Source organism: Cygnus atratus, chromosome 1 (genome assembly GCF_013377495.2).
Source record: "Cygnus atratus isolate AKBS03 ecotype Queensland, Australia chromosome 1, CAtr_DNAZoo_HiC_assembly, whole genome shotgun sequence".
Taxonomy (NCBI): Eukaryota; Metazoa; Chordata; class Aves; order Anseriformes; family Anatidae; genus Cygnus; species Cygnus atratus.
In genome coordinates, this window is record NC_066362.1 from 151,494,794 (window position 1) to 151,520,560 (window position 25,767).

Here is a 25,767-nt window from a genome sequence, read left to right on the forward strand (position 1 = left end):
TCCAGTCTTCGGTGAAAAAATATGAATTTGGTTACAAGAAAAAAACATCTGTGGTGCTTATCAACAATATAATTTTGTCACTACTGCACAGAGTAGGTAATCAGTGTTAGCTTTCCCTTTCACTACTGAGAGGCCTTGATGACTCCAGAGACATCCTAGGTTCTTCTTGGCTCTCCACTTCCTTCTGAGTTAGTGGGTAGCATTTTTTGTTCACTGCCAAACTAGGCTGTTATGTCATCATATTTAATAAATATTAATAACAAAAGTTAAAGCAACATTAATGTTAGTATTTAGGAAATTACTGAAATAAGATAATTCTAAGAAAATATTCTCAAGTTGTGTAAAAGCCAAAGCAATCCTTTGTGAAGTGGTATTTCTGGCCACAACCACTCTCTTATTCAGAGATGTCCATTAGGCAGGTGACTATGAGGACACGTAAGCCCACAAATGGGGGGGTAGTGACCAGTATGAGCATTTGAACAGTGTAAGAATAACGAGTTACTATTACAGCTGGTACAGGCTTTGCAAAGAAATGGGCATGTGAATACTAGAGCAGAGAGAGGAAGGGACAGCCAGCAGTGTAATATTTGTGCAGAGCTTAATTTCTTAGCCTTTGTGTATGGAAATACCGGCTTCATTCACAGTAAGCACCTATCGGTTATGAATAATATATTGCTGCATATTCTAATGTCTTTCACTGGGTTGTTAATATTTGTATTTTTGTAGACCTGATGAACTCAGCTTTGAAGCATGTGTGATGAGTCTGTTCTCACAGAATGAATAGCTGTCTGGAGTTTGTTCCACTGCCTTGATTCATGTTATACGTGTATAGATGAGGATGCAGTTTATTTGATTTGCACTTTGACATTTTACTCTTTCTTTATTAGATAAAAAATACAGTAAAATAGTTAAGGCACAGCTACTGTTATTAAAAGATAGATTAAATATAAAACAGCTGCATTTATTATTATTTTAACAATTGAGGATTTGCTTACAGTTTAATGTCTTTTAGCATTCTTCAGTGGATATAGTAACACTGGAATGAATTGCCTTCATTGGTACTATTCACGGAGTTGTAGAATAATTTAGTTTGGAAGGGACTTCCAGAAGTCATCTAGTCCAGCCTGCTGCCCAGAGCAGGTCCAGTTAGATGAAGTTGCCCACAGTTGTGTCCATATGAATCTCAATCTCCTTCAAGGATGGAGATTCCACAAGTCCTCTAGGCAGTCTCCTCCAGGATTTGATCATCCTCATGCAAGAAATATTTTTTCCTGGTAGTTAACCAGGATTTTCCATGTTCCAACTTGGTGCATTGTATCTTGTGTTACCATTTTGTACCTCCAAGAGTTTGGCTCCATCTTCTCTGTATTTTGATGATGCAGCTGTGGACAGCAGCAAGGTCTCCCCTTCACCTTCTCTTCTGAAGGCTGAACAGACCCGTGTCTCTCACCCTCTATTCCTATGTCATGTGCTCCAGCTCCCCAACCTCTTTGGTGGTCATCTGCTGGACTAGCACAATTTTCCATGTTTCTTGTACTGGGGAGCCCAAACCTGAACTCAGCTCAAAACTGGAGTTGTGGATGTGGTCTTAGAAGTGCTGATTAAAGTGAAAGGATGACTTCATCAGACCTGCTGGCTATGCTATTAATGTGAGTTGGGTCTAACTGTAGGAGAACAATATGGGCTTGTATTACGTGCAGTAAACTTCATAAAACAGTAATAGAATAGGATTAGCCTTAACTTGTTTCAGCTGTTAAATTAGAGCTTTTTGAACATGCTATCCAAGTGTTTCTTTGAATGCTAATCAATGAATAATCCATTTTTAGTGAATTATTTGACTCGCTCTTTGGATTATTGATTCTAGAGAAAATATTGCTTCAATTGTTAGTATTGTAACTCTGCCAAGAAAGTAATGATCCATGGAATTTCAAAGACAGTGGCAATCAAAGTAAAATATGGCACAGTTTAGAAGCCTATTAACATTTGTTAAAGATATTTGTATATGAAACATCTTTATAGAAGGGAATTTGTTTATGAACTGTGGTTCTAATTTAAGTGCACTCAATACTTTTCATAGAATCACAGAATGGTTTGGTTTGGAAGATCATCTAGTTCCAACCCCTCTGCCATGGGCAGGGACACCTCCCACTAGACTTGAACACCTCCCACTTGGCCTTGAACACTTCCAGTAATTTTAGGTTAGAGAATCATGCACTGCTGTGTGGTTCTACTGAATTTTACCATCAATCAGGATTTCTGTAAAGGCCTTTGGATTTGAAACGCTAACAAACTTTTGAACCTTGACTAATGCAAAATTTTAGTCCAGAGAGAAATCTAATTTATGGAGAAGGTAGGTACTATCCACTTAAGTCCAAATTAATAACAATGTAGGTATAGCTGAGCTAAGAAGATTTTTGAAAATGTTAAGTCATGTCTAATTAACACCTTCTGAGGAGAAGTTTTAAATTTCCTTCCTCTGATTCCCAGGGGGGTTTGAAAAGGAAAGTAGTGTCTGAGAAATCTAGCCTTTTCTCTGTAAAAAGTTTCTTTTTACCTATGTGAACTAAGTGACAAAATAAAGTGATACATCCATCAAAGTGCTTTATTACCCCAAAAGGAAAGTTAAACTGAAATGTTACTGTGACATTGTGCCTTTTATTGCTCTTGTTTCCTCCTGAATAATTCTTAGTGTGCTAGCAAAGTCTATTTAAATTTAGGGCTGCCTGTACCTTGTGAGTAATGGTTGTTTCTTGTTCAATTTGACAAGACAATTGATTCAGTCAGGGGACTTTCTGAATTACAAAGGCACTGCTCATATTGATATCCACCACTTACAAAGAAAATAGACACTGACATGCGTTTAGGCAAGGGGCATGAAATACACACATTAAAGAAACCAGAAGATGATAGTATAGGATATATCTGCTATAGGGTCTGAGGTGCTTTTGTTTTCAAAAGAGCATATAGATATTTATTACCGCTGTCATACACTATTTGCTTCTAATAGGTGTTACGCTAGATTGACTCTTTTAGAAGAATTCAAATGGGCATAAATGTGCACTCTAACAGATTGTATTCTGCATATAGGCACTACTTTGGAAGAAATGACTGAAGGGCTTGTGATGATATTCATATTATAGTTCTGGGGATAATAGGCTATTTCTACTTGTCATAATTTTAAACAGATGCTAATAACATGTCTGTCTGTACCCTAGAAACTCATCTCTGAAAAATGAAGTACAGACCATAATTTCTTACTAACTGAGGTCTTCTAAAACACAAAATTCTAGGATAGTCTTCTATAATGTGGCCAGCCAACATTAATAAAATGTATGTACAAACATTAAACCAGCTTGTATTGGTTTGTTTTACATGAGACAAAGAATTAGACCAAATCAATTTGTTTTTGTTTTTGTTTTTTACAGTATTCTTTGATGCTTGTATTCTAAATTATGTTCTAAATTGAAGAATGAAGGTCTATGTTAGAGCTCACTGTCAAATAATATAGAAGCTCAGGAAAATACTGCGTACACAGTATTAAATCTATTTCAGATAGATTTGAAATAGAGCCAACTAAATATTTTGATGACATTAGAAGATAGGTGTTGATTACTTAGTCAAGTAAGTTATTGAAATAGTTAAAAAAGAAAGTATGGTGGCTCACTGTTTTGATATATGCATAACCTATTAGGGTTTTATGAGCAAATAATTTTTAAGATGGATTTCAGTCATGAAAATTTGCTGTAATAAATACAACAATATTTAAATATTGATTTTTTAAAAAATATTGCCTTCCTAGATATGCATGTTTTCATATTTAAAGATTCTTTTTTGTGCAAACTTTATGTGTAAATCTCACATTTTAAAGATTTTAAAGTAAATTCTGTTCTCTGAGCAGCACATGAATTAATAGATGTCACTTACCCACATGAATATTTTTGTATAAATAACAAAGGAAATATGTTAGCAGATGCCAATCAAATTGTAACATTTTTTAAAAAGACCTAATATTTTAGAATTTAAAAATTCTGATTTCTTTGAAAGTAATTAAAGAGATTAAAAAGATTAATGGTAAATATCACAGACATTCTACACATTAAAAAAGCTATGGATTGTGTGAAACAAAAGGGACATTTTTATAAAACTGTGAATAAGGTTCTTTTACAGTTATTACATACATATTATTTCTTTATCTCAAATCTAGAAACATTAATATAAAGGACAGCTCTGCTTCAGGGGTGACTGAAGGTAAGAATTAGGGCCAGGATATCTCTTTGACTTGTTAAAACATCAAAATGTGATATGCAGGCAAAGACTGGGTGTTAAAGCATGGAATCCATGCAATTTAACAAAATCAGATTAATGTGAATTTTAGGAATAGGAATGTTTTAACTTAATGAAACCAAACTTCTATTTGTAATCATTGCTGTCAATAGAGTAAAAACAATAGCTATCACTGTCATGGACAGAAAGATTCCCAGTCCTAACATGGTGTCCAATCTCATCATTCATTCAGCTCAATGAAAAATTCAGAGGTATTTCAAGAGATTGCTTAATTAAATTTTATTTTTGATCCTCTCATTTAAGATCGTCTTCATGGTGAAATGTTTTCCACAGCTATACTTAGGTACATCTGCTCAGCAAAAATACAGGCTAAATCATAGTCTCCTGAAACACAAAGCTCCGTTGGTCTCGAGTGGCCAAGTAACACTCTGTAGTATCAGAGATTTAGCAGAAGTCAGGGTTATCTTTTATGATAGTAAAGTGAACAGTGGTGGGTTTTGTTATCAATCAGACTCTCACAGAATTCATTTACTTCTTTGGCAACCATTTTTTTAATGCTCTAAGTAGCGTTTTATTTGATCAGAAATGCTCTATGTTACTTAGAGTTTATCAGGAAACATATAATAAGGTGATTGCCAGAATATCTGGATTATGCAGATTTGCAGACCTAGGTAAGTCTAGGTAAGTGACTAACCTCTGATCTGTTGGGATCATGAAACTGGGACTTTTACACTGAGCTGAAAATTATCTTATTGCCTGCAACCACTGATTTAGATTTGTATCCAGAAATTAAACATTGTGTGCTACCATAATTCTTTTTTTTTTTTTTTTGGTGAATGAAATTAGTTTTCTAAGAAATGAAAGCATTTTTTGCCACCCTATTTCCACACCGTGTACTAATGTATTAAATGTAATAAATTTAGTGCAATAGTAAAAGTTACTGAATTCAATTTGACATCTCTTCAGTTCAGAATTACACTTCCTTCAATTGATCATAGATTTTGAGCTTTATTTCTCGGACTGTAAGTATTGTTCAGTGGTTCTTTGGTTCTGATTAGTTTTGTATCTCGGGCTCCTCGGTCAGAAAGAGCTCTGCTATAAATCAGCTGTGTCAAGGAATGTTAAAACTGTTTAAATGAAAGCAGATCAGTCTCCCTCCCTGTATCTTGAATAAGTTTTGAATTGTGCTCCCCATTATATGTAGTTTATGTCTTCTTCGTAACTTACTGATTGATTGGCAGGCTTCTGAGAGCACCACGAATTCACTAATGTTTGTAGCTGCTGAAAATAGTTTGTGAATGAAGTTCTAAACCCACTGACAAGACTTGCAGTCCTGTCGAACTGAAGCTCACATTTTATATGCTGCTCAAATGGCACTTATGAACATGACCGTATGTGCATTACATAGGTCTGTTCACTGGTTCAAGGAAAGTTTCCAAAATGATCTCCACGTTGGAAAAGGAGGTGGGGTGGAATTGTGGACAGAGAATTGAAAGATAAGTCTGAAACATTAAACAGACATGATATTAGCTCAGCATCACTCTTAGGAAAGAAAGCAGGAATCCTAACCTCAGATGAAAGGACTTGGTATTTCTTTTAATGTGTGATACGAAAATTATCTTCTGCTTTCTAATAAACTGTCTTCCGAAAGTCATATCACATGGGAATGAGCAAGGTAAGGATAATTTACTTTAAAGGTATCTTTTCTTTATTAGAAGTTTTTACTTTCAGACTTTGTATTAAGAGAGAGAGAAATACTTCAGGTAGGTTGCTTGCATTAGACATAATTACCCTGTTGGCATTTTAAATTACCAAAGAGGAAAATGTGCCAAAGTCTGAGAAAGTTCGAGGAAACTATGTCTAGGTTGCAAAAGAATTCATGACCATGGCAACAAAAAGAAACCAAGGAACAGATGTCTCTGCTAACAATTCTGCCTCTAGGGAATGAGAGATGAATGGATATGGTTTCACTCCATGGACACTGTGAGGGTATGTGGAGTTATCTTCATTATAACCCATACTCACTGCGATTTCTAATCGCAGTCACTATGGTATTACAAAATTTACGCTGAAATCTTGTTGTGACAAGCAGGCACGGTTTACTCTGTCCCTCTGCTAAAAGAGTAACACTTTGAAATAGAAGGTGTGAGAGTTCTTGCTCTTCTGTCTGTTAAAAAAGTGTAGTTGTCACCTAATTTAGTACCATCATGCTGAAAATAAGAAATCTTATACAGAATTTAATAGAAACGTCTTTCTTTTTGCTGTGTAGTTGTGACACATGTCAGCTAGCAAAGGAGATTATAGAAAGTCAGAAGTAACGGTCCTTGACATTTCCCCTATTGTTAAATCAATTACATTCACAGCAAAACTTTTCTACTGACTAAAGAAGTTGCGAATTGTATTTGTCAGACTTTGTTTCAGTAGCACTGAATGCCATTCACCAACTTCAGTATTCTTGCAAGAGTCTGAAGGAAATGGTTGCATCATTAGCTTTCAGCACTGCAAATTCATACAGGAGCTGAAACAAAGCCTAATCTTCTCCCAGCTCGATCGCAGATTGTGATCGCAGATCGCAACAGGCTGGAGCTGTTTCCCTTGTTAAGTAGTACAGCCAGGATCCTTCCTTAACTGAAATCGATGGCTTTCAGCATGTCACATGTTCCCAGGCAGCATTAGCTCCATGAGGACAGCATGCTTTCGTCATAATTTTTCTGGTAGGTGCTTTGGTTGCTGTAGTTGCTATCTGTGAGCTCCAGGTGAGAGAAGCATGGACAGAGCCAGCTGGAGCCTTATCTGAGCTGTGTGGACTCGCTGTTATATTCGGTTCTTTGCAAACACACAGCTTTCCTCCTGCAGTACAGGCAGCATGAGGTGGAGCAGGCACTTTCATGTTGTAATGAAATACCCTGGTTGCCATGATCTAAGCTGGGATCTGCCATGGTTTCCAGTGGCAGCTGATGGCCATTTGGACATTCTCCCCTTTTTTCCGTCATCTTTGCTTGCATGAAATAGTTTTCACTTCTTAGTTTTAGGGCTTAAAATAGAAACACATTTAGTAGGACTCATCAAAGCTTATTTGAGGGTCTGCAGTTGTCTGTAATTAGCTGTTTGTGTCCAAAATAGACTCTTCCAAAAGGTAATTCATCTGGACTGTTTTTCTCCATTGACTATAAGGGAAGCTTAAAGGTAACAAGTCTGGATGGTAGCACCTAGCCTTTAGGTATCTCACAGTGAGGGGTTAATGTAACTCATTATTTAGAGATTTGTTGTTAATGGACAAAGGGCACTACAGAAAATATCCAGACAGCTGGGTGCCAGCTTCTTCTTTAACTCCATGCCATTAACTCATTTATGCTTAAATGAGTTTCTTCCATAATCATCCTCATTCAGAAGTTTTTATTGAGTTATGGATTACTTATGTGTACTATACCTTATTGCAAGTACCTTTTTTAACCTTCTTTTCAGTACTTTTGATATTAAGCATTCCACCTTCAGCTAACAAGAATGGAGAGATTACAAAATGAGTGTAATCCTTCTGATAAATGATGGAAATGCTGATTGAATTACAGTGAAATGTTGTCAGCTTGCTCACCAGCTTTTAATAACTTGGTCAGGTCAGTTTGTGCTGTGTTACAGATTAAAACAGAAGATGGAAATTCCAAAATTAATGTTCTCTGTGACTTTAGATAAGCTGTATACCCCATGGCATACAAATGAGTTAAGGATGGGGAAGTTGTGTCATTTTCAAAGGTCAGGTAATAAAACAGAAGATAAGGTTCCTGTCATCCCGTGTCAGCACACACTGATGGCTTGTGATGCCTGGTGGTGAGAGCTCAGTCGCAGGATGTGCACATCACAAATAGGAGCAACAAGCTCGACCTGGAAGGCAGGGATACAACCAGTGGAATCACTGGTGGGGATGAGAAAATGCTGAGATGCTTTGATTAAAGTGTAATTCTGCAGACGGGAAAAAATAGAAAGAGAAAACTGCTTGCCCTTTGTATTAAAAAATCTCACAAAGCAAACATGAAACAAAGATCCAGTTAACTTGAGATTTGAGTTTCCCTTTTGACTCTATGACTTGGGACTATAAGGTGAACATTATATGTCCTTAACAGTAAATTATTTTACAGATCTATATTAAAAATCAGAATTCTGTACTATATATAATGCTGTTGGAAACCTAGATGTGTAGTACAGGTCCCATGTTAGTCTGTTCTGGCAAACTGTATATTATTGCAAATTGTCTTGGCATTAAAAATATTGGAATATCCAGTTAAACATCTGTGGCAGCTGTGATCGATAGTCTTCAAATGTTATTTCATAACACTTTTGATATCCATTACTAGAATAAGACTTTCAGTCCTGTGTTCATCTGTTGCTGTTTTGCGAAGCACGTCTGTCCATTGCAAGGACATCAGTTCCCAGTCTGTTGGGATCCTGTTGCTAGCAAAATGCTCTGATGCTGTTTCCAGTCACAGGAAATTAAAAAAATTAAAACTGATTATCATGAGGAAAACAAACAAGAAATTGCCTGCAGCATGCTGCCAGTTCAGTGTCACTGCTTGTGGGCCAGGGAAGGGTAGAGACCACTGCTCTAGAATATACGCACCTGTTTCTATGGTTACTTGTGCCTGTTTTTGTTGGAGTGTTTATTACAGGAACATAATGACTTGTTACACAGTGGGGCTTTTCTACAATTTTTACTTTTGAGTATTAGAAAATCAAAAGCATTTAAATTACTTGCTGAACTTACATAGGCACTATTTCTAAAAAAAAAAAAGGCAATTTCTCTAACCAGTCAATGGGTCGTAGAAATTTTTAGTGAGAAATTATTTGGGGGCATGGATTAACATACATGTCCAGTGTATTTAGTGACTTGCCACCATGATCATAATTTAACTTTAAGGTTGCTTAAAAAAATGATATTGACTTTCATAATATATTTTTAAAATGCTTTTTCAATATACAGTCCAATTAGATGGACAAAACTTTACTTTTCAGTGATGTTATGTTTTCCCATTCTAATAGCAATCTCAGGGATGATTTTACTGTTTTTATTCATGAAAGCAGCTATCATCAAGGCACACTGCTAGTCTATCAGTTTATATCAGGATAGAATGATACAAATACTGGGATAGCAGTTAAATCAGCATACTAACATTTTATATATTCAGGTCGGGTGAAAGTGAACTTTATCCCTAATATGCCATTCTGTGTTGCAACTTGCATTTTCAGAGAAATGTGCTATAATTAAACAATATCTTTTTTATTATTATTTTATGCACATTTCTGTCTTTAATTCGAGGGAATGAAAGAAGCCATCAAGAAGAAAAATCATAATGGCATCCAAATCCCTGTGGAAGTGAATAAGAACATTTCTGTGAAGCTGTATTTTCATGAAAAAAAGATTAAAAAAATGGGAGGGTATTAAGGTAGTAAGCTGAATGAAAAAAAAAAAATCATTTCAGAGTATGTTGTTCACTGCCACTAGTGAGAATTTTGAAAATACTGCTTTCTTATGGCTATACTAAGATTATCATTTCCATAAACTTTTCCTGCTCTTTTTAGCATAATATGGCTTCATCAGCTTTTAATAATGTTAATTACTGAATAATAAAATCCTTTGTCTGAAAATTGCCTCCTCATCTACCTCAGCTTTCATCATTGTGGCTCTTTTCTGTTGAAGGAGAGCTGCAAATGATGGCTATGAATGTGGGTTTTGTGATGTGAGATCGGACCATTTGCGTATCAAGTCTCCTGGCACAATGTCCCAGCAATATCTGATGTTTCAAAGCGTGAGCTTTCACCTTGAAACAGCGCATCCAAACAGGCACATTGCATCCACTGTGAAATGGGAGCTGTGGGAGGGCAGGATCCTGCTGGCTAAAGCAGCTGCCTTGTTACCAAACACTTCATCACAAGAGCATTTAACACTCATCACCCTTGCAAGGCTTCAGAGTGCTTCCAAACATGCATGTGGAGCTGTATACAGAACTGGAGTCTGCCCTGAAGAACTGGCATCTTGGGGAGGTTGTCCTAGAGGCACAGAGTCATAGACAAGTCTGCATTGGAAGGGACCTACAGAGATTGGAGCAACCTCCGATTGAAAGCAGGGCCTTCAGTTGTGTTTTCCAGGGGCCTATGAAGCTGTCTTGAATATTTCCAGGAAGGGAGATGCTAGCACACATCTAGGCAGCCTGTTCCAACATTTAATCATTCTCAGAGTGTAGATTTTTTTTCCGATGTACTTCCTGGAAACAGTGATTGCAGTTCCAGGGAGGGGAATTGTATTAATACTGCTCCTGATTACCCACTTTTAGAGTTGGTGAACCATTAAGACATCCAAGGGAGCCGAATCAGCTCATAAGGCAATACTTATGGCACTGGATACAGTTGGCTAATGAGCATATGGAGAGGGAAATGAAATTCAGGCTTTCTGTGCAGTAACCCATGAAATCTCTCTGCAGGGCATGTTACCACTCAACAGCAGTGGTGGAGTGGTGTCCTGAGAAAGCAGCCGTGTAATACACCCGTGGAGCTCCCGTGTGTTCTGTAGCCATACCTGCTGTTGGGCGTTGATAGGAACATGTTAGTCCTCTGTGACTATATGGGAAGACAGTGCCTGGCAGTTCTGGATGTTGGGCTGTCTGAATTACTTATCCATCAGCTGAATGGAGGTGCCGTATGCTGATTTTGCTGATATGGGAGGTGTGTTGGGCCATTCCTTTCCAAAAGGATCTGGGGGTGCTGATGATGCTCACCTGAACGTGAGCCAGCAGTGTGCCCAGGTGGCCAAGAAGGCCAGTGGCATCGTGGCTAGTATCAGGAATAGTGTAGCCAGCAGGACCAGGGAGGTGATCATCCCCCTGTACTCAGCTCCGGTGAGGCCGCACCTCAAGTACTGTGTTCAGCTTTGGGCCCCTCAGTAGAAGAAGGACATTGAGGCCCTGGAGCATGTCCAGAGAAGGGCTACAAAGCTGGTGAAGGGCCTGGAACACAAGTCCTGTGAGGAGCGGCTGAGGGAACTGGGGTTGTTTAGTCTGGAGAAGAGGAGGCTCAGGAGAGACCTTATTGCTCTCTACAACTACCTGAAAGGAAGTTGTGGGGAGCTGGGGGTTGCCCTCTGCTCACAGGTAACTAGTGATAGGACTAGAGGGAATGGCCTCAAGTTGCACCAGGGGAGGTTTAGGTTGGAAATGAGGAGACGTTTCTTCTCAGAAAGAGCAGCCAGGCATTGGAACGGGGAGGTGGTGGAGTCACCGTCCCTGGGGGTGTTCAAGGAAAGGTTGGATGTGGTGCTCAGGGACATGGCTTAGTGGGAGATATTGGTAGTAGGGTGATTGACCAGATGATCTTGGAGGTCTTTTCCAACCTTAATGATTCTGTGATTCTATGATTGGTCTGTGGAAATGGTCAATCTCTTTGATGCTTTTTGTACTTGAGGAAAAGAGCGTTGTATAATGTTTTCATGTCTGTTTCTGTATTGTGTTTTTAAATTTTCGTCATCAGTTTTGTTTTAAAACAGCATTTGTTAACTCCTCTCAGTTTTGTTGCTGTTGTTGTTGTTGTTGTTTGTTTTACAGCAAATATGGTTACAGGATTTTTAGCAAGTAAAATGGTCCTTGTGTGTGTATTTGAAAGTCTTGTTTCTTAGTTCACTATACATATTGTTTCTTCCTTTTGCAAATTCCCTGAAACTATTGCCATTTGTTCATGACATAGGTCACTGAGTCAAATGAAATTGAACTGCATTTTTTATTGTCTTTCTCTGAACAGCCCAATAAAAATTCTATTTCCGATTATTTTCTTTTTGTTTTGTTTTGTTTTATTGTTTTTATTTTTATTTTGGCTGTCAGTAGCAGCAAGTGAGATGATGAATGGTAGAGCTCAAAGACCTCCCATTACGAAAAGTGAAGTACTAAGTTTGGTGAAATTAATTACATAAATTAACAAAATTCAAACCTTAAAAATGCATCTGAGACTTTTTTTAATGAATGAATTAGTCTTACATTTTCATGGGTAATAATCAGAAAATCTCAACTAATCCCCTTTATATCTTTTTTGTTTAATTATTTATTTTATTTTATGGCAAATGATGAAGCAGTGGTTCTGTAGTGATTATAGCTTTTTTTGTAATGGTAGATTGGAACTGTGTACATTCTGTGTCTGTCACATATATAGAATCACCTTGTAATTCAAAGGACTGCAAGAGCTGTGCTTCCTTTTTTGTATTATAAATAGAGTAGCTTTGTTTTGTGTGCTGTAACATTAAGTGATTTTTCCAAGTTTTTTTCTGGTATAGAATACAAGATTACTGTAAATATTACGTTACGTGTTATGACAGAGGTAAATTATGCACTATGTGATGTGTTGGAAGCATCTGATGATGGAGCAATTTAGTGCAATACACAAGTAGGTACAAATTGAACTTGTGTAACTCCATGATGATAAAGTAATACTACACCCACTATAAACATTTAGAGTTATGTTTCACAATTCTAATTCTATTGGCTGGTCCAGACGGATTGCTGCTATGTGAGTGTATTTTAGAATATATTTTAAAGAAGTTCCTGCCCTGGGTAATGAAGACTTTTTTTTTAGAAAAGGAAGACGTACAGAAACGAGAAGTGGTGGCCTCGTCTTTTATTGTTTTTTCTTTACTCAAATACAGACTTTTAAAAAATATATTTTGGTTTGTTCGGAAGTGATACTATCACTGTTGCAGAGGGATAAATTGGAAGTGACCACCCATTTAAAAATATGCCAGGCTTTCATTGGTTGTCAACATTGATAAGCAATCATTCTCAATTTCTTTCCTTTCCTGCATGGATCATCATTTTACAGTTCCAGAAGTACTTTGTGTTAAAGGATGACTAGTATATAACTTGCTAGTTTTTACGTAGTAAAATACTCGGGGTTCTATTTTTTTTTTTTTTCAAAACACAGAGTAAAAACAGAGTAGAGGCTGGGCTTTGAGTGGGTAGTGGAGCTGGGAGTCATATGCTTGTCTGCATTACCACCTAAGTCAGGCTCCAGGGCAGCTTAGGAACTGCAAAGCTCTGAAGAAGAGAGAAGGGGGCTGATGTTTGACACATGAGCTGACTGGAGAAATCATTTTATTTGGGGGACAGGAGAGGAGAATTGAGAACAGAAGTCAGAGACAGCTTTCCTTCTTCGCTAGGCTTTATCTCTTCATTTTCTCATCTGTGTGAGGGCAACATTGGAAGTATTTGTAAGTCTAGGGGCTGGGCTGGATTTGTCCACATCATTCTGCTACTAAACAAACCTGTGAACAGCAGGTTTTAACAAAATGGGAGAAGTTTGGATTTGAGCCAGAGACATAAGGGGTGTATGTGTGCACGTGGTGGAGTAGGAGTTGGAGTTAGATACCCTGAACGTGTGTATTTTTATTTGCCTCTGCAGAGGGGAGGGAGGTTATGCAAGATGCTCCCTTGAGATCTGTTTTCTTTCTCTGTCCCATTCCCTCTTCCTTGCCCTACAAGTGTTTGTGTGCAGTGAGGAAACGGGGAGGGAGGATGATTCTTCTGTCCCTGACTCAGCTTTGCCCTCTGTTCTAGCTTGCTCTTTTTGTGTTATAATGAGCACAGTGGAGGGGGGAAAAACGATGCTCCCATTTTCTCATTACCTCTATTTCTTCTATTTCCTCCTGTGTATTTATGCTGCTCCTAAAATGACAGTAAATGTCAGCTTCCATCCCTTAATGCTTATTTGTAGTGCTACACAAAGTAGCCTGCAGGGTGATCTGAAAAATTTGCTAGAGTTCTTGATGTGTTTTATTTATTGCCAAAACATGCAGGATCCAGTGACCATGATAGAATAGCCAGCTAGCTGTTTTTTACTGAGCATGCTGGTCTCGTCGCATTTGTGCCATCTTTCAGCTGTCCTGTGTCAGAGACTGTGAGGAGAAGTGGGAGAATTAAGTTTCTGCTAATGACAGACCCATGACTACAGAACTGCTTTCCAGAGCAGATGATGATAAATCTGATTACTATCAGAGCAAATGTCAAGTCACTTCTTTTTTGTTTCGCTTTCCCACAGAGGCAGCTGGAAGAGGCAGGAGGAGAGGATTCAGAGAACAGGTTGTAGCAGGGATGAGAGAGAAAAAGAAATTCCCGAAGGCAAGCAGGGAGGCAGAGGAGGCTTTTCACTTGCAGTGATTTGTCGTTCATCCTGCAATGTTCCTGAGATGTTAAAAGAGAAGCAGGGCAGAAATGACCTAGGTGATAGACTGCACTATAATCTAGCTAAACTGTCTCCTTTGCCACTCAGGTCCTGAAATTGCTTAACAAAATCAGCAGGCCTAATCAATCTTCTAGCAGGCTGTTTTGAGCAGTTCAGATGTTGATTTCACAGAGCAATTTGTCTTCGGCAAGGTTGACAACACAATAAACTTTTATTAACAAAACAGCAGTCTGGCCAATCTTCCCTTCTGGTGGACATTAAACTGCAATGGCTCTCGTGGTATGATTTCCTCAAGTGTGATATTGATCCTGGCCGTGGTTCTATCAGTATTTTATATTGGCTCACATTTCTGATGAGTTGGATCTTATAAAGTGTGGGGTTTTCTTCGATGAATATGTTTAACTGCTGTCTAGGGCACATAATAATGTCAGTTGCTACTTTATCTGCAATGTGGTGGTTACAACTGAGAAACTGTGTCTTTCTGTATCTCAGTGCTGTCATTAGGTTATCAGTATACCAAGTAGAAAACAAAAATGAAGAAGTGAGCTAATATGTTGTATTCCATTAATGTAAAGGTACTAAAATTGGTCAGAAATGGTGAAATAAGGAGAGTGTAGGGAGGGGATTTGTTTCTTGCTTCTATTTTCAAATATTTAAAGGAACACTAAGTAGGTCTTATGCTGAATTTGAGGTATTCTTCCTTAGTTAAGGCTGCATTGACATGGTAGGACTCATTTACATTCTTACAGGGCAGAGAATATTGCAATTACAGACTGTTTTGTCAAGCTTGCCTCTTCTTTTGGGATGTCAAATTTCAGATTAATTCAGATGAGCATCTCTGAGAGAGAAGCAAACCTCTGATCCATTCCACATGGAGTGTTTACCAAGAATGCCATTTACATGGTTGTGTACTAGCCTAACAGCGGCACTAGCGTAAATAAATGCTGAGGGAGAAGCTGGTAGTGTTATTAGGAGAAACTGTTTGGGGAGACTGGGAAGGGTGCTTGCAAAGTAATGAATAGGCCTTTATTTAATGAAGAAAAGATTAATCCATCTAGCTAAGCTTTATTGCTACTTTGGACTTGAGATTTTTTGAGGATCTTAAAATGCTTTGTGTTTAATAGGTGTTAGCTATTAAGCTAGCTGTTAGCTAGTCCACTGAGTTCAAGTGGCACCCCTTAGTTTACCTGGCAGAGACATTAAGTGAGGGCATGGTTTACTTCACAAAAGCCTTCTAAAGGCTGTCCCAAGCCTGTGGTCATGGACTGTGTAAGTGAACTAGCATCCACTGCTCTGTCAGGAGGGATTTTTTTGTCTGTAAATGTGTGGAGAAGCTTTCATTACTTGCTGTGCACATTAAAGAATCCAATGTCCACTGCAGGCAATAGGGAGCCAGCAACTTTAATAGCTTTAAGAGGTTTGAAATAGTCTCAGCATGAGGTTTTAGTCTACAGTACTAATCCTTCATCTTTTGCAAATGTTTAGACCACATTTCAAAGGCTTACAAACCGTGATGTAAATAGTATACAATAGTGCGTTCACAGGAAAATGCTAAAACAACCTTACAAATAATTTTCAGACTGCAGCAGACATGATGAAAAAAGGGCGAGGAATTAACATAGTGCTTTAACTATCATAGGTGAGAGGTAACCACATGTATTTAAATCTCATATATATGTATTCCTTTCCAAGAACAGAATGCTGTTGTCTTCATGAGTATGGAATTTGAACCCAATAAAAAAGGTGGAATAGTGTGAACGAATCTCACTGTTCAGTGCTATTAATATGTGAGTATTAGCCTGTGTTTAGTCTGAATTAGATTCTCATGGAATTAAGTAGCGCTAGAAGTCAGTATCCAGATTCATAATAAAAAGTATATTCTGATTTTCATGTTAAGCAGTTTATGATCCTGTCTTAAAAATGCCTCCAACAGCAAATAATATCCCATATAGCAATACACAGTATAATCACATTAAAGATTCCCCACCATGTCCACTGCCAGACAAATGACAAATGTGAAAAGGATTTAGACAAGGCATGCAAAGCAAATAGGACCTGAATCTCTCCAAAAATTAGTAGTCTCTGTAAATGTAATTCACATGCCGTAAGTTTCTGTGGGTGATCCAGTGAAAACCCGTCTCAGTGGGAGGATGTGGGGGGGAAGCTGGCCTGAACTGGCACTGAGAAGCAAGATGGAGAAGCAGCGCAAGTGGTGAGAAGACTGAAAAGGGTCATGACATCCTCCTTTGTAAGGTAAAGGATCAGAGCCGATTCAATCATGCCACATGTATTGTGGAGAGAAAAAGCAATTTCTAAAAAAAGATTTGGCTTTTAGTGAGTGCTTGAGGGATTATTCAGAGGAGGGTGAATACAGGAACTAAGTTTGTGCTCAGATGTGTATAGCACAACTCAGGTAAAACTTCTTGCTTTACACAAATGGTGCCGAAGACAAGTGAGTTTCAAAGAGTTCTTCAGCTAGAGAAAGACCAATCAACATCTTTGTTCATATGTGCCACCGAAGGACTCAGGCTGCATGTTGAAACACCACCGGGGATTTGTGTAGTAAGTGGGAACAGGGATAGCTTGTGTCTGCTTCGTGGATACTGAACATAGCAGCTGAAACAACCATGTTTGTTCAGCCAGGAGTGAAGAGTTCCTTAGCTCAGACTTTACCAGGGAACTAAGTCTTTCTTTAGGAAGGACGGGTTAAAATTATGATGCACAAATTCTGTTATTTCCTGATTTGCAGCCTTCCTTCTCATAATTCTTAGGTGGAGGAGAACTTTAAGATCCTTATTTGTTAGAAAACCTATCTGAAAAGCGTTAAGGTTCTCTGTCCCTTATTTCTGATTTGAAAATCACGTACTGTATTATCCTTATACCCTTTTTTTTGTTCACTTCTGCCTTAAGTAATTTTTGCAACTGAGATAAAACAAACAAGAAAACATATTTTATCTCTATTTACACAATACATCTTGCTGTCACCTACTGCAAGGAATGATAAATCCTTTTTAGGATACTGTATGACATTGAAAATATTACATTAAAACAAAACTTCTTGTCTGTGCTTTTAGAACTGATGAAAATGCTGAGACATTTGAAAACAAGCACAAGTTTACTGAAATAGCTATCCCTCAGATAGGAAACAATGCGTATCAAGCCAGGAATCACATAACAGGCAAAGTCCGGTAATGACTTCAAGATTTTTCAGACCTGACAAATCATTTTCGTTCAGTTATATCTGTGACAAGTGGATGGAAAACACTGTACCTGGAAGAACACGAAATAGAGAAAAGGAACCAGAGAGTGTATAAGGCAGAGGAGGGCATGTTCAATCCGTTGTGAGAAACCTGATTTGGAAAGGGGTGTTCATGTGCCCTGAGATACACTACCAATGTCTCTGCATACATTTTTACTGCTATATTACATAAAACTGGGTTATTCACATTCCTTAGGTCTAGTCTCATCTGGCATCTGTTTCAGCAAGCTGCATCTGTATGCATTTTGTCTACAACTTCTTCCATGCTCTGGGTGGTACACAGAGTTCTGTAACCTTCAGACGAAATCTACCTAAAAGTGTAGGGATTTTTTTGTTTGTTTGTTTTTTCAATTCAGTGTTTGAAATAAAGTGTGAGCCATTAGCAGTGTTTTTATATTATGTGGTGGAGAGAGTGTGTTTTATGTCTTTGGGAGTGACGTGAGATGTGGGGATACCTAAGCTAATAGGTATCCCCATACCTGTTCAAACTGGAGCAGTGCAGTATGGAGGAAACTGAGCTTTGCTGCAGTATTATCTGTGCTGCCTTTTAGGAATGGTCTCTGGATTGAACTATCACCAAAACCAGGCTATGGTCTTATTTTAGTGAGCTGACTGAAGAAGTATAAAACAGAGCCAGAGAACAGGTAGGAAGGCATATGGGTGATCGAGGATGCAGTGCTCAGTTTTCTGTCCTGAGTCTCTTTTATTCAGTAGTGCAAAGGTATACTCTGAATACCTTGTCCTAGACAACTAATGGAGTGCTGATAATATCAATGATAAAAAGTTCAACATACAGCTTCTTATTGAAGTTTAAAGAATGATCTATCATTTTGGGATCATATGGAGGTGCTCAAGAGTCTGAAAAAACTTGAAAGCCTGCATTGTGATGAGATAGTGATTACTTTCTAGTGTTTTGTAAATGGCAGGACTTTTCTAGAGCATGAAAAATTGTTTAAAACTTACGAGAAATGAATGTAAAATTATACTGAATTGATTGAAGCTTTTGAAAAATATTGAAGTAACTGAATGGCATAATACTGGATTGTTAGCATTTTAAACTTACCTTCCTGTGCAAGTATCATGTAATAGGCAAGACGGTGGAAAAGTGAGTCCTGTGTTCATTTGTGTGTGTGTTTTTTGATGTATGTCAAAGTACAAATAAAAGGTTTCTTAATATATTATTTTTGACACAAGCTGAAGAGAAGTGTTGCACAAGACTGAAGCTACCATTTATTTTTACTCACAAGGTGTGTTTATATGTTTTTACTAACACTGGGCTTTCGGAGTCTGTCAAAAGTGGCATTTTAAAAATGGTTCAGAGAAGACTTTTCTTTCTTTCAAGAACTTTAGTTTGTGATATTAGTAAATCCTGACAGTAAAACAACAACAATAAACCTCTTAGCTTTTCTCTCTCTCGTAGGGTGATAGCTCCTATGTAAAGGATCGTTGGTGTGTGTTTGATGGATTCATGGTCTTTTGTCTTTGGGTGTCCCTGGTTTTACAGGTACTTATTTCACTTACCTTTTTCAATTAATAGGTATTTGATTATGGAAGATATGTGACACAGACAAGTAATTATGAGCTGTGGAAGAATGGGTGTATATGGGTCTGATTATTTTTAAAAATGTTGAATTCAATAGCACCATAATTGCACATTGCAGCATAGCTACACTGGCAGTAGAATTTATCTTTTAGTATTTATCTTGTTTAATTTTTTATCACTGAGAAGTCATTAACAATCTGAAGCTTGCTACCATAAACTCTGCATAATCAAAAGGAGAGAGAAGTATCTTCAGAGAGCCATTTGTCCCTTATTCTTCCATTGTCCCCCTTCTTTCATTGAGTTTAGTTGGATGTGATGGTAGCATAGGCAGCTAAAGGGAGACTGATTCAAATAGTAGATATTTGCATTTCTGTAGGCATATTGACTGGGTAGGCGGAGGGGTTTCATGTAGTATGGGCCACACCCAACAAAACCTTCCCCATAATAGAAGGTAAATATAAAATATTAAAAAATATATTTAAAAATACATTTGGAAACAATGTGGTAAGTTTTCATAAAGTAATGAAGTCGGACCTGTTGCAAAAAAAGCATGGACTGTTAAGGTACAGGTCAAATTGTGTCCCACATAACAATTGGTCCTTAAGCCAATTTTTTGAATGAGAATAGATCAAGGACTGTGAGATTTGGCCTTTAATAACACAGGGACTGTAAAAGATCCATTGAGATTGCCATTAGGCAAAGCTTAGCCACTTCTGAAAAATTTAAGATACGTTGTCATTTTCTGCTTTATACACAGTGAAGAATTTGGTACATCATGTATACATATACAGTCAAGATAGGCTGTTACAGATGAGCACCACAGGTTACCCAGCCTGTGCATTGCCAGGTTCCCCCTCCATTTTCTTAGTATTTTGAACAAATACTACATTAAGCAGTAGCTCTCAGAATGGGAGATGAGGGTAAAGACAAGACATTTTTACCCAATCATTAAGCTAAATAGTCCTTCTGGAGTGCCTGCCCTGTCAAAGTGTTACGGAAATGTTTCCCTATTCTGTGGCTTGGCTGAGAAATTTGTGTCCTAAGTGGAGCCATAGGAGAACATGTGCAGTTTTCTCATGCTCTTGGAATTAAATGGAGAATTTATAAGCATATTGCAACATGTACGGCAATCAGGATGTATCTACTTTTATATAATATGAAAAGCCTTGCTGGTGTGCCTCATTATCAGATACTGATTTTCATAATGGAAAAGGTAAATTATTCACTTTTAATAAAGTTGTGGGAAACCTGGGAGGTAGGACTAGCACGCATGCATGCAGCTTACACAAAGTTGCATGCTGTTCTTGAGTTATTTGAGATAGAAACGTTATGAATGTAGGCAGAGTATATTTTTAGAATTTCATTAGGATAACTTAGAAATGGATTAAAGGATTTATTAAGACTTTTCTTTTAAAAAACATGTTTAAAATGAATCATAAAATGAACCAAGAGACGCTTGAAAATGAAAATTAAAATAAAAATCATATATAGTGTTCGTAGTTTTAAAAATTGGGTAAGTAAGTACCAAGAGGAACAGGACAGGGTTGTCAAAAAAAACATGCTTCTTTTCTTTGTAGGTGTTTGAAATTGCTGAAATAGTTGATCAGATGTCACCTTGGGGCATGTTGCGGATTCCAAGACCACTCATTATGATTCGAGCATTCCGGATATATTTTCGTTTTGAGCTGCCAAGAACCAGGATAACAAATATCTTAAAGTAAGTAAGGCTGTTATCTGAAGAACAACAGACTTAGAACACTGAACAAGCAGCTCAGAGGACGACTCTTAATGCTCAATGTGCATTTAAAAAAAAAAAAACTTGCTCTTTTCTATATTTAAGGAATTATCAGGTTTCTATAAAGTGATCAAAACTGCCAGGTATTTAAATAAATCTTAAATCATTTTGCTAATAATTGTAGCCAGCAATTTTCAACCAGTTGGAGTAAATTCTCTTCGATTAGTGCGAGCATATAATAATCAAGGTGAAGGTATATGTATACAGACACATACAAGCATACACACATAAGTATATTCTGTACAGCATATAATGGTAAAAAACACTTAATGGTAATGTGAAAGGGTTTCTTCTATTCATTTGATGTCAACTTCATCATCTCATCTTGCCTGTGCAATTCGTTAGATACTATTTTACAAAACCTAGACTTTCTACATTTGATTTATTTATTTTTATTCTGCTTTTTATAGTTTACAGCTGTTTTAATAACTCTAACTTAGTTTAGAAAAAAATCATGGCTTTTTTTTTTTTTTTTGCCATGGCTCTGGCACAGAGCAAGAGATCAGTTTTGAGGACAAATTTTCTGTGGGATGAAATACTCCTCTGTGTGTGATCACACTTTCTATTCTGCAGTTTTTCAGAGGTGTCTTCACATTGCCTGTGCACTCAGTGTGCTGTTTTTCTTTTTGCCAGGCGTTCTGGAGAGCAAATCTGGAGCGTTTCAATTTTCCTTCTCTTTTTTCTCCTCCTGTATGGAATCCTGGGGGTGCAGATGTTTGGAACTTTTACATACCACTGCGTGACTGATGACACACAGCGAGGGTAAGTTGGCCTGGGTAGGCATAATGTGAGGCTGTTCTTTCAGTGCATATATATAATTTTAGTGAGTGTCATTGCGTGTAAAATGGAATTAATAGGTTAAAAATGGTCCACCAAAATAAATTCCCCAGGATAAATTGGGGAAGCAAATAGGTTATGAATTATGAAAAAAAAACACATAAATTTAAAATGGAACAGAGATGACAAATTAGGGTATTGAGCAGCAGTCTGATTTAGGGGATGAGTGCATGGGGATGTGTGTGGTTAGAGTATAAGTGAGAGAGATTGAGACAGGAGGAGAGCCTTTAGGAGGAGCATTGCTGCTTTCAACTGAGTCAAGTCACTGATGTTTCATCAGCTTTTGCTGTATTCTCCTGTCTTTTCCCAGAATGTCTGGGAATGGTGCAAGACCTAAGGTAAAGGGCAGAACTTTCCACAGAATCTCACACCCTTGTTGGGATGAGAGTTTACTGGGACCTGATACTCAGATGTAAAGCTAAAGATCCTTTTTACCCAGCCTTTGGAAAGTGCAATTAATACTCTACACTGGTTATCAAATGTACATCATGTTTTTGATTCAGCACGTACTTAAACAAAAGGGTAAGTTGAAGCACAGTATATGTAGCCTCTTGTCATTGGGATGCTCATAGGATTACAGTAAGTATACGCTTCTTTGTCCTGTTGAGTTGACGGCTTGGATGTATCCTTGACCACTGTTGTGAGATTCTATAGCATCTATTTCTTTGTTGCTTCACCTTCTTTGGATAGGGAAATGTTAGCTCTGGAGTTGAAGCCTTTGCATTAGTCAAAAGTGTATCCTCTTATTTCTGTATTGAATTTGTCAGAAAGTAAAATAGATAGAATAGACATTATAAGAAACGCAAAACACTGCTTAATCGGCTACTGTGCAGAATAAAAAGTCAGACTATTGCAAAATAGCGTGTTAAAGATTTTTCTGAACTAGGATCAATAAACTATCAAATACAAAATGAGATTACTAAAAGTGGCAGATATAAAAAAGGTTACAGAATTACTTGGGAATATGTTAGACATTACATGATGTTTTGTTAAAGAGGTGATTGAATTTTGGATATTTTCTTATGCATTGAGTATTATATTGTGTGGTTGTTTTTCACTTAGGAAATTAGATATTTTATTCTGACTTTTTCTCATTTTTAAAAGAAAATCTTTATAGCACGGATTTTTTAGTTCCCCATAGACATGGGAAAAAATCTTTGTGAAAAATGTATTTGTGATATCTGTGATTCTGTGATTTACCTATGTAGTTTGGGAAAACAGGAAATAGGATTGGTAACACAGGAAAGATCATGCATCTTGTTATTGCTTCTATCAGTGAATGTAGCCCTTCCCTGATTTCAATTGAAAAAGATGAAATGGGACATTATAAGGTGTGGTTTTGATATGGAATAATGAGCCTGTAATTTTAAGGTTGCTCATAATTTTAGTTTCTTCTGAATGTACTGAGTTGCTCTCTGAATACTGCGTTATTGAAAAATAATGGGAAAGTGGTTATGGTTCAAATTTAGATTGTTGAAAAGCTGAATTACAGGGAAAGGTTAAAAGTGTCAAATACCCAGCACACAAAATAAAAAATAAAAGCCTGTCTAAAATGTGTTAAAGATGGAAAAGTGAAATATGCAGAATAAAGAAATGTGAGACTTGAACATCAAGTCTAGTCTTAACTCCTTTTTCTTTCAGTATCATTGTGTATGTATTTTTAGCTCTTTAGAAGTTAGACATCTAATTTAAGGTACATTTTAGATACCTGAGATAGGCACCTTCAGAAAGTAATTAACCGCTTTTGCCTTCCCCAAAACTGACTTCTAACTTTAAATGGCTCCTATGGTTGTGTATGAGTAGAATTACATTGAAAACCACTTTTTTCCTTCATTTACTCTGACAAATGAAGGGTTCTCACACAATGAACAGTATCTTTTTACTTTTCTCCTTGACATGTGGATTCACACCTTACTTGTGACATACTGCTCATTCCTACTCTGAAAACACTTATTTCTGCTTCTTTTTGTAATACTCATCATTATGCTTTGTGAACGCTTATACATATGTGATTGTTTTTTCATGCCAGGCAGCAACTCTGGGTGGAGTTAGTCTGTCCCCTCTTCACATAGGTCAGGGCTGGTCCTAGCAGAACTGCCTGCATAGCTTTTCAGTGGATTGGAAAAATAGAAAGAAGTAACAGTTGTACTGCCAAAAGAGGACAAATTGGAGGCTGGCACTAGTGCCCAGAATGTTCTTAGAAAGTAGGCATCATGCCACCTCTCAATCGAGGAGAGCTTATTAGCTTTGACGTAGTAGAGCACAAAAGCATGAAAATTGCCTAGAAAAATCTGACTTCTGTCTTTGAAGTTCAGTTTCTCAATTTCATAGTAAAGCTTCCCTCAAAATTTGAGTCTGGCTGTCTGCATCTCTCTACCTCAGGTGGTTCTATTCCATGCCATGGAGAATGGCCAGTGCTGACTGTACTTGGCATTGAGTAACTTCAGAGACTAAAGCACAGCCCCTAATGAGCCACAGCTGTAAACACTCAGTATTTCTGCAAGCCAGATCTGAGGCTCCCAAGTCAAGCTTTGAAAATGAAAAGCACACAATTAGTGGCCACCTTTGAGAACTTAGATTTTGTGTGATTTATCTCGTACTAAGCAGAATTGTATGGCAAAAAAAAAAAAAGGGTAAAATCTTATTACTGAGGTCAAGACTCATCCATTTTAGAAAGCAGCCTTAGTAAGTCTACTGCCTTCTGAATTATTATTATACAGGAGACAAGCATCTCCTGCAAATGGCATCTTAAAATCTTGCTATTCCTTCCTATTTGAAAGGACGTGGCAGCCTCATCAGACACTCATTGCCTCTTTGACTGCTGCAAGTTCTTTTATCTTTCCATCCCTCTTGACGCCCACACTCCCTGACCTCCTGTCTCTCCACCTCCTCAGTCAGTTTCTAATGTTAACTCTGACAAACAGAAATACTGGAATGAGCTAACTGCAGTCTTAAGTTTTTCATTATGTCTGTGAAATCAGCAAAATCCAACTTCCTTCCAAAGGCTGAAAAGTTTTTTTGTTTGTTCGTTTGATGTTGAGTCATTTTTTCCCTCATTCATGTGATCTTCTTTATTTTGCCTGACTTATTTTTCTATATGGGGAACACTGTCATCTTCCTAGACAATTTTCTAACTCAGTGTTCCCTTTGTGATTATTACTTGTCTTTTTACAGCTCTTCTGTTACAGCTTTTTCCTGATGATTTCTCTGACTGGCGTATCTGTTTTCTGCCAATGAGTGCTATACTGCGTAGACTTCCTTATCACAGATCTTCTTTTGGGGCAATCCCAGACCTGAGCACAGCCTGGGAGAAGAACTCACTGAGAGCAGCTCTGCAGAGAAAGAATTGGGGATTCTGGAGGATGAAAAGCTCAACACAAGCCAGCCGTGTGTGCTTGCAGCCCAGAAAGCCAACTGCATCCTGGGCTGCATCAACAGAGGAGAGGCCAGCAGGGAAGGGAGGTGATTGTGCCCCTCTGCTCTGTCCTTGTGAGGCCCCACCTGGAGTGCTGCGTCCAGGTCTGGGGTCCCCAGCACAAGAAAGATGCGGGGCTGTTAGAGCGGGTCCAGAAAAGGGCCATGAAGTTGATCAGAGGGCTGGAGCACCTCTCCTATGGAGACAGGCTGAGAGAGCTGGGGATGTTCAGCCTGGATATAAGAAAGCTCAAGAGAGACCTCATTGAGGCCTTTCAGTACTTAAAAGGAGCTTATAAAAAAAGATGGAGAGGAACTTTTTACATCAGCAAATAGTGATAGGACAATGGGGAATAGTTTTAAACAAAAGAGGGGAGATTTAGCTTAGATGTTGGGAGGAAATTCTTCACTGTGAGGGCGGTGAGACAC

At 37.8% G+C, this 25,767-nt stretch overlaps 1 protein-coding gene across 2 annotated transcripts in view; it reads left to right on the top strand.

Moving 5' to 3' along the window:
- Positions 1-25,767, top strand: part of NALCN (sodium leak channel, non-selective) — a 224,888-nt gene that overhangs the window by 3,288 nt on the left and 195,833 nt on the right. For both annotated transcript variants that reach the window (XM_035557055.2, XM_035557056.2), the window contains exons 3-5: positions 19,170-19,253; positions 20,870-21,009; positions 21,721-21,849. In XM_035557055.2, coding sequence (XP_035412948.1) covers positions 19,170-19,253; positions 20,870-21,009; positions 21,721-21,849 — 353 coding nt within the window. The remainder of the gene's footprint in view (positions 1-19,169; positions 19,254-20,869; positions 21,010-21,720; positions 21,850-25,767) is intronic.